The sequence below is a fragment of the Lycium ferocissimum genome, chromosome 2 (assembly GCF_029784015.1).
Source record: "Lycium ferocissimum isolate CSIRO_LF1 chromosome 2, AGI_CSIRO_Lferr_CH_V1, whole genome shotgun sequence".
In the NCBI taxonomy this organism is placed as follows: Eukaryota; Viridiplantae; Streptophyta; class Magnoliopsida; order Solanales; family Solanaceae; genus Lycium; species Lycium ferocissimum.
In genome coordinates this window covers 25660767-25670640 of record NC_081343.1, presented here as the reverse complement: position 1 = coordinate 25670640, position 9874 = coordinate 25660767, and the positions used below count along the sequence as shown (strand labels likewise).

General features: G+C 43.6%; 1 protein-coding gene across 1 annotated transcript; it reads right to left on the bottom strand.

Moving 5' to 3' along the window:
- Positions 1 to 324: 324 nt before the first annotated feature.
- Positions 325 to 1296, bottom strand: LOC132047468 (uncharacterized). The gene is made up of 2 exons (XM_059438510.1): positions 819 to 1296; positions 325 to 716 (listed from the first exon to the last, which is right to left on the bottom strand). Exons 1-2 carry the CDS (start codon positions 1294 to 1296, stop codon positions 325 to 327), a joined length of 870 nt encoding a protein of 289 aa, XP_059294493.1.
- Between the last annotated feature and the right edge of the window lie 8578 nt (positions 1297 to 9874).

Sequence of the window (9874 nt, the reverse complement as noted above, 5' to 3'; positions counted from 1 at the left end):
AGGGTTTCTTTGGTTTTTCTTTTGGTGCGGCCAAGCTCAAAGAGCGTCGAGGTATCCTGTCGCAGCAAGAAACAGGTCGAACGTAGTTTGGAATAAAAGTAAATGAGCTTTTGGATTTTACTAATAATGCGACAGGGTCCCAAATGAACTGCCTACGTATCCCACTGTGGGGAAGTCAAGTCATTGCGTAGTTCATAATACAAAAGTTGATTTATTTTTTCCATCTATTACAAAACGATTATAAGCAAAAGGAAATATCTAATACAAGAAAATAACATAACGATTACAAGCAAAAGGTACTATTACAAACTGAGAAACTCGTCTTTATGCATAGTAGCGCTTGATTGCGTCTGAGTTGATTGGCTTCGGCCACTCTTGTCCGTCCATTTCTGCCAATACTACTGCTTTTCCGAAGAGTACTTTGCGGACCATGTAAGGACCTTCCCAGTTGGGAGCGAATTTCCCTTTGTATTCATCTTGATGTGGGAAAATCTTTTTGAGCACCAGTTGCTCGATTTGAAAGAGTCGAACCCTGACTCGTTTGTTGAAGGGTCTTGCCATACTTTGGCGGTATAGTTGATCGTGGCATACGGCAACCATTCTTTTCTCGTCGATTAAAGCCATCTGCTCGTATCGAGCTCGGACCCATTCAGCATTATCCAGCTCAGCTTCTTGAATAATTCTCAAAGAAGGTGTCTCAACTTTGGCAGGTATGACTGCTTCAGTACTGTAGACTAACAATTATCAAGTTGCTTCTGTTGAAGTTCTGGCTATAGTATGGTATCCCAGTAAAGCATAAGGCAACTGCTCATGCCAACCTTTGTAATTATCAGTCATTTTCCTCAATATCCTCTTGATATTCTTGTTGGCTCCTTCTACGGCTCCATTCATTTGTGGCCGGTAGGTTGTTGAGTTCCGATGAGTGATCTTGAATTGCTCACAAATATCCTTCATCAGATGGTTATTCAGATTTGCTCCATTATCAGTTATGATGGACTCAGGCATACCAAACCGACATATGATGTTGCTTCGCACGAAGTCAGCTACCACTTTATTTGTCACCGACTTGTGTGACGTTGCTTCCACCCATTTGGTGAAGTATTCAATGGCAACTAAAATGAATCGGTGGCCATTTGAGGCTGCGGGTTCAATGGGTCCGATGACATCCATGCCCCAAGCAACGAAGGGCCATGGTGAGCTCATAGCGTTAAGCTCACTTGGTGGTACTCTAATTAAATCATCGTGGATCTGGCATTGATGGCATTTTTGCACATATTTGCAATAGTCACTCTCCATAGTCATCCAATAATATTCGGCTCTGAGAATCTTTTTGGCTAGTAAATATCCGTTCATGTGGGGTCCACAAGTCCCTGTGTGTACTTCTTCCAGCAATCGGGTGGCCTCACCGGCGTCTACGCATCGTAGAAATCCCAAATCTGGTGCTTATTTGTATAATACTTCATTGTTCAGAAATAAGCCATTTTCCATTCTTCTGATGGTCTTCTTTCGTCCACTTGTGATGCATTCGGAATATTCCCATCTTTCCAAGTATATTTTGATGTCATTGTACCATGGCTTGCCATCCGGCTCAGCCTCCACGTGGCAATAGTGATCGTGCTCTTCTTTTAAGCTTATTCCTTAGCGGGTCAATATGAATGCTTTCAGAATGTTGGATCATTAATGCTATTGTGGCCAACGCATCAGTAAATTCATTCTGAGCTCTCGGCGTATGCGAGAATTCGATCTTTCTGAATTTCTTGCATAATCTTTGTGCCAAGTTTACATATGGCAAGATCTTTTCATTCTTAGTGGCCCATTCGCCTTGTACTTGATGAATCAGTAGGTCGGAGTCTCCAATGACCAATAACTCATTGATGCTTATGCCAAGTGCCATTCTGAAGCCTAGGATGTAGGCCTCGTATTCTGCCATGTTATTAGTACAACGAAATTTGAGCTTTGCGGCCATGGGGTAGTGTTGCCCATTTTCTGATATCAGAACCGCTCCGATTCCGGAACCTTTGTAATTCACCGCTCCGTCGAAGAACAATCTCCAGCCAGTGTAAGATTCTGTTGCTTCTTTTTCTATGGCCAACACCCCTTCGTCTTGGAAATGAGTGTGAAGGGGTTCGAGTTCTTCTTCCACCGGACTTGTAGCTAATAGGTCAGCAAAAGCTTGTCCTTTTACAGCCTTTTGAGTTACGTATATGATGTCGAATTCACTTAACAACATTTGCCATTTTGCCAAATTTTCGACAGGCATAGGCTGGCGGAATTTGTACCTTAGTGGATCCATCTTGGATATAAGGCGAGTGGTGTATGAGGACAAATAATGCCTCAATTTCTGGGCCACCCAGGTTAAGGCACATCAGGTTTTCTCTACCAATGTATATCTTGCCTCACAGGCTGTGAATTTCTTGCTTAGGTAGTAAATGGTGTGCTCCTTCTTCCTTGCTTCATCGTGTTATCCTAACACACACCCAAAGGCATTCTTTGCAACAACTAAATATAGCAGCAACGGGCTCCCAGGCCTTCGAGGTACCAGGACTGGTGGATTGGATAGGTATCTCTTGATAGTATCAAATGCCTCTTGGAATTCTTCTATCCATTGTGTGGGAGCGTCTTTCTTTAAAAGCTTGAGGATGGGCTCCACAATGATGGTGGATTGAGCTATGAATCGTCCAATGTAATTTAACCTTCCCAGGAAACTCATGACTTCTTTCTTGGTTTTGGGAGGAGGTAATTCTTGGATTGCTTTGATCTTTGTTGGGTCTAGCTCTATGCCCCTTCGGCTGACTATGAACCCCAGTAATTTTTCGGTCGGTACTCCGAATGCACATTTAGCCGGGTTCAATTTCAAGTTGAACTTTCGGAGCCTATCGAAGAATTTCCTCAAATGATTAGTACGCTCCGAATTTTCCCTTGACTTGATAATGGCATTATCCACGTAAACTTCAATTTCTCTATGGATCATTTCGTGGAAAATGGTAGTCATCCCTCTCATGTATGTTACGCCGGCATTCTTGAGGCCAAAGGGCATTACCCTGTAATGGTACACTCCCCACGGAGTGATGAAGGCTATTTTCTCGGCCTCCTCTCTATCCATTAAGATCTGGTGGTAGCCGGCAAAACAATCCATAAATGATTACAGCTCGTGCTTGGCATAGTTATCTATGAGTATGTGGATGTTCGGGAGTGGAAAATTATCCTTTGGGCTAGCTTTGTTAAGATCTTGGTAATCCACACATATTCTTATCTTGCCATCCTTTTTTGGGTACCGGAACTATGTTGGCTAGCCATGTGGGCAATGAAGTCACTTCTACCACTCTCGATTTAATATGTTTTTTCACCTCATCTTTGATTCGGATACTAAGATCCGATTTGAATTGTCGGGTTTTCTATTTTACTGGAGCAAAACCTACATTGATGGGTAACCTGTGGGATATCACGCTGGTACTTAGTCCTGGCATGTCGGCGTATGACTATGTAAAGATATCCACGTACTCCTTCAATAGATTTATCAATTCTTCTTTTAAAGGCGTCTCTAGGTGTGCACTTATCCTTGTCTCTTTGACATTCTCTTCATCACCTAGATTTATGGCTTCTGTTTCGTCCATATTTGGTTTATGCTCATTCTCTAATTGTTCTACTTCTTCCACGAGACCCTCGGGTAGCATTGTGGTCTTATCGTATTCCTCGTACTCTTCTTCCTCTATATTGCCCGACTCATTCATTTCGCAACATGTCATGACATTTAAGGTTGTTTTATTGTTTTTATTACTAAAATTCAAGGCAAAATATGTTAGTATAAAACATGCATGCAAAAAATAAGTAAATAAAATAGTTTTGATAAACCGAGGCTTTCATTGATTTAAATTAATCAGAAGTACAAACTGTGGTCCTGGCTTGGATCCACATCAAGCCATTTCCATTTTCGAAAACATTACGAGGTACGTAAGTGATAAAAGGGGGAGAAATCGGGCCTCGACCGATTCACCCTATTTTTTTTTAAAATAAATTCATCTTTCTCTACCGAAGAGCCAGTAGCGGGGTAGAGGTCCAGTTGGACAGCTGCTCGCCCGGTTCTGCCTTTCTGATGGTGGGCGCTTCAGCACATTCCTCCAAAATCATGGAGCAATCTTCTTCTTGGAATAGCATCTCTATCCCTTCTTCAATGTCAGCATCTCCAGGCATAGGCATTTGATGGGGAAATGACTGGTACAGATCCGGAATGGGCTTGCGGAGATCCGCAACTTCTCGCCTTTTCTTGGTAGGTATCTCTTCTTCTGCTGGGACGTAACCAAGTCCAAAGCGAAAATTGTCTTGGAGAATGGGAATTGGCTCGGTGATGCCATGCAGATTCTTTCCCAGACCTTTCCCGGGTTCAAACCCGTTTAGGAGCATAGTAGAAGCAATCATTTTGTAAACTGCCAAAATAGAAACTTTTAGGGAGTCTATCTTGTGGAAAGCTCCCACTAATTCCATGCTATGGAAATCCGTTCCCTTAGGGGCAGCTTCAATGATGGGTACAGAATTATCTGGGTAATTGTGCATGCTACCTTCTCCATGGATCACCACTTCTTCTTCTTTCTAGACAAATTTTAAAAATTGATGGAGCGAGAATGGTACTGCCCCTGCCATGTGGATCCATGGCCTTCCCAGAAGCAAATTATATTTTCATGACTTGGAATTCAGTGGTGAATTCAGCTGGACCTATTTGAATGTCCAAGTCAACCGCCCCAGTGGCATCACAACGTCCTCCGTCGAATGCTTTTATGTTGGTATGGCTCTGATGCACTTTCCCTAGGTCGTACCTCAGCTAAACCAAAGTATATTCGAGATAAATATTAAGTCCCGCGCCGTTGTCAATTAAAACTCGGGTTACCACTTTGTTGCGGCACATAATAGTGATGTGCAGCACTTTGTTGTGATCTAGCCTTCTTTGGGCAACTTTTTCTTTATGAAGACAATTTGATGTTCCTACATAAATGAGCGATCAATTCGGCCAGGTTTTCACTGCTTGTTCCAGCTGGGACGTGAGCTTCCTCCAACACCTTCATTAAAGCCAAACGATGCTGGGGTGATCTTTATAAAAATGCCAACACCGAAATTTGAGCTGGTGTTTTCTTTAGGTGTTCCACAATGGAGTATTCTTTCGGCTGCATTCGGCGCCAGAAATCTTCAGCTTCACCTTCGGTGATAGCCCTTTTCTGATTTCCCTCCCTTCGAGGTGCCCCTTGGGCTAGGTCTTTGGGAGTGTAGCATCTCCTTGATCTTGTAATGTCGTGTGCGGCAGCAACTTGGACTACGAACTCTTTGCGAGGCGGCACCAAATTCACTTGAGCCACATGCACTGTCACTGGTGCAGGGATTAATACTTTGAATTGCGGGCATTCTTGCAAAGACAATAACGCCGCGCTCAAGTTCTTTCACAGAATCTCATATTGTGGGCCTTCCTGCGGCCTAGTCTTTTTCCCTCTCAATCATGTGAATCACGTTGTTGCCATGGTTTGGCAAGGGATTGGTGTTCACATTTGGAGAGGCTATTTGGAGCACAATCTCTTTCCGATCAATCATGTCCTGTATTTTGTACTTATTAATGCCATCTTCAGTACTGTGGTCTATGCCACTAGAATGGTAGGCACATGTCTGGTCAGCTCAGTTGGGTCGACAAACTTTGGGGGAAGTGTTTGGATCATCCCAGCTGCGCTTAATCTTTTAAATAAATCAGTCCGAGATTCCATCAATGGAGTGAATACCAGAGCTGGCTTCTTTTTGAAGTTCTTACGTGGCGCATTATAGGCATTTGGTAGTGGTTGATTTTGGTAGGTGTTAGGTTGGTTATTTTGTGGAGTACGGTAAACAGGTAGGGGAGTTTGATAATTTAGTTGTGGAACTTGGTAGTTCGGGGGAGATGACTGGAAGGTATTTTGTGGAGCGTGGTAATTTGGGGGTGGCGATTGGAGAGTCGGTTACGCATAATATACGGGCACCGTATTGTAAGGAGTGGAAATGTAGGTATTTGAGGGAGGTGAAGCATATTCCTTCATTGAAATCTTCTCTCCTTTTGGTTTTGGGGCTAGGAGTATGGGATATGTTAGCCACATTTTCCTTCTTCTTGCGTATGAACCCAGTTGAGCTTGACCCAAAGGGGTTTTCCAATCATACTTATGATTCGGCCCGTTTCGAGACCATTTTCTATGACCGCGCCCATTTTGACCAATTCAGAGAAAGGTCTTCCTGCCATTGAGAGCACTCTATCATAGAAATTTGTTTCTTGTGAACGGATGAAAACTGATATGAGTTCCTCTTTGCCCATAGGGGGTTGTACCCGGGCAGCCTCTGTTCTCCGCCTACTCACATACTCACGAAAATTTTAGTGGATTTTTGTTTTACTTTTTCCAAATAGTACCTGTCCGGTACCGTTTCCATGTTAAAGCAAAATCTTTCCATGAAAGCCGCAGCCATGTCTTCCTATGTAATCCAACGGCGTATGGCTTACGCCGTAAACCATTCTGAGGCTTCCCCGGTCAAACTTCGACTGAACAGCCTCATAATGAGCGTTTGGTTGTTTCGGATGCCGACCAATTGGTCACAGTAGGCTCGTAGATGCGCTTTAGGATTGCCTGTCCCATTAAATAGCTCAAAACGTGGCACCTTGAAGCCTTCGGGTAAATTCAAATTTAGATGCATACACAAGTCGTCATATCTCAAACCCGTGCCTGTAAGGGTGGTTCTCATGGACCGTTCCAATATGGCGATCATCTTTCGTTCAAGACTTTCTTCCTGCTTTTTATGCTCGGCCTTCCACGCTTTTTCCATCTCCTCATAGTGATCAATTTCTTGATTGGGTGAAAAGGTGCCGGGGGTGACAGGTGTGTGGAAGGAAACAGCAGGGCGAGTTCAGGGAGTAGGGGTGGTTTGGCGGTTGGTAGCGAGATGATGCTTAGTTGTATAGTAATTGATGCTTAGTTGTATAGTAATGTTGGGATGGGTATTTTGTGGTGTTGGGTAAGAGGGGTAGAGTGAGCGATTCCGGGAATTTGGCTAGTGTTGAGTGGTGGTGCGGTGTGGTGCGAGGCACTGATGTACCCGTCGATTGGGGTAAATGGTATGGTGGTCATAATGGACTAGGTGTGGAAGTGGTCGGGCAATGGCGAATTTAGAGATGGAAAGAATGGTGGAGACCATCTTTCTTCAGCAGGGGCCTCTCGGGCAGCATTAGCAGCTTTGTTTTGCACCACTTCCTCATGAAGATAGGCAATTTTCTCAAACATCATTTTCATGATGTCTTCAGTAGGTGACGACTCAGGCAATTCGCACAGAAGCGATTCTCTAAGAGCAATGTCAGTAGGGGTAGTTTTGTTCTCAGAAGTACCGGTCATTTTTGCTTTGCCTTTGTCTTATTGGGATAAGGATGCTATTGCAGCTTTGGATCTTGTGAAGTATGCTAGTGTGAACACGAATCAACCTCTCTTTCTATAAGAAAATAATAACTCAAAGGCAAACAGGGTTAGTTCGTTAGGTATTGGAAAGATAATCAAGATATCACACATAGATGGAAGTTAAAAACACTTAGCACATAATAATCATATGTTCGATTTAAATGCTCAATTGATCTCTTGTACCGGGTCTTGGGTACTTGGGCTTTATTAAGTGAAGGGAATATAATATTTATAATAGATAGGGACCAAGTCTTACGTAGATTGCCTATGTATCCCTTTGGGGGAAGTCAGTCATTTTCGTAGTTCGGTCTACATAAGATAAGACTCCCTACCTTAAAACCTACCCGTGACCAGGCCCGATAAGGGCTTCCTGCGTATCCCTCCGTAGGACATCAGATCGGCGCAGTTCCATTTACATAAAATGGGGGGACAAATCTTTATTAAATACAAAAAATGGGATCCCCTAAAACTACCCAAAAGGTGACCTCTCTTTTGAGGTCAAAACATGTTTTTTCTCCGTTCAACCCTTTTTCAGCCCTAAAGGCCCTGAATTCTAATGCTAAGGTGGGAGCACCAACCAAATGGCGCCTTTGTGGACCAGGTTCTCCACTTCAAACTTGAATACGTCGCACTCTTCTATGCCGTGCCCCAAAGCCTCGGAGTGGTATAGACACATTTTGCGGCGGCTAACTCCTTCAGTTTGAGCCCTTCTGGTTCTGATAGGGCTAAACTTCCCAACTCTGACCAACTTCTGGAAGATGCTGGCGTAAGAGTCCTTAAATACCATAAATTCATAACGCCAAATATGAGTATTCAGCGTAATCTCTTCGGTTGGGGCGATATTGTCATGGACCAAAAGTGAATGTGGACCCCACATCTTGGTGATGCTTTTCTTATCTATCAGCTTTATGAGCCTTCTCTTGAAGGCCAAACATTCGTTGATGGTGTGCTCTGCTTGATCCAGGTGAAAAGGGCATTTCTTGTGTGTGAAGATTGGAGCACATGGTGGCAACCTGTCGAAGCTAATATTGACTATCCCTTTGCTTCGAAATTTGATCATCATCTTCTCGCTCGTTATGTGCTTAGGCGAGATGAGGTAGGGGCAATCCAATGCCTTAAGCGCAATGGCCCACCATTCGGGAGAGGCTGGTCGGACATACTCTATCTGTTCCTCAAGTTCTCCCCTAGGACTTGATGGCGCAGTTCCTCCTTTCCCTCTTTAGGCTTGATGGCGTAGCGGAGGCAGCCTCCTTTGATGGCCAGGTGGGCTCTTGCGGGTCTTATTTCATTTCTTCTTCCTCGAACTCCTCCATTATCGGGATGTATTCGGGAAGGATCCCTTTTCCCTTATCCAGGACGTTCTCTCCTTGAGCTTCACTTGGTTCCTTGGGCGGACTTTCCGCCGAATCCATGGCTTTGACTGCTCTAATTTGTTTTTCGAGATCCTAAATCTTTCGGCAAAGCAAAACCTCATTCTATTTCATAACTTCCAGCTCGGGTACGTTCTTGGTGTTCATCTTCAGATTCTGAGAAGGTTGCTAGACTTAGTACGGGTATTTTTTGTTAATTGTCTTTCTTTGGGTGAGCGGGTAGTACTTGAGATTAATTAAGAAATTAAGCGAAACATATGAAAGCAAGTAGGTTATACAAAGCATTTTATAAAACTTACGCTACTCGCGTTCCTAAACATACTAATCGTTTGAAACATGAATGTGCCATTTGAATCAAACCATTACCCCATAATCATTAATAATAATATTCTTCCCCGAAGGGGTACAAAAGATAAAGTAAAGAGAGTGCATAAAATAAATCAGCAAAAGCGTCCTCCGATGGTGGATGATGAAGCCCGATCCCGGTCAGTCTTGGCCTTCTTCGGTTTTCGGAAGGTAGTTTGGATATGAAGATAGGCCGATGTCAAAGTGGCCTCCATCAGAAATCCCTTCTGCGTGAAAGTCAGCGGAGCAACATCATCTAAAGTCTTCTTCATCTGATCATCGAGCTCAATCAAACAATCATTTAGTAAGCTCTAATTCATGTCTCAAACTTTATATGACTGCTTTGTCATGCTCAATCTTCTCCAAATACTTGGCATCTCTGTCGTCAGCTCTCCTCTGAACCAAACGGGCTCGAATCTCGGCTTGCGAATCCTTGTCTTGCACACAACTGTAGAGAATAGGTCTAGGAGGAAGTGTACCTTGTAAGTCGGCCCTTAACCAATCTTTATACTCCACAACACAACTCGGATGGAACCTATCATCTGCAAAGGTATCAGGAAACCAAATCATATGACCCTTTAATTCTCGTATGCAATCCAAAGCCCTCGGCGGTCTATTAATGTCATAGTCAATGATAAAATCTCCCATGCCTCCAATCTGGTGCACGACTTGAATCCTCCCAAATTATCTCAAGACCCTAGAAGGCACGTAAGGGGG

What these genes read in the sequence shown, in the direction of transcription:
- LOC132047468 (XM_059438510.1), bottom strand. Translation starts at nt 1,296, where the DNA reads ATGGAGAGTGACTATTGCAAATATGTGCAAAAATGCCATCAATGCCAG. An exon ending in AATGACTGATAATTACAAAG is followed by an intron (nt 717 to 818) that starts GTTGGCATGAGC and finishes GTACTGAAGCAG; the next exon opens with TCATACCTGCCAAAGTTGAG.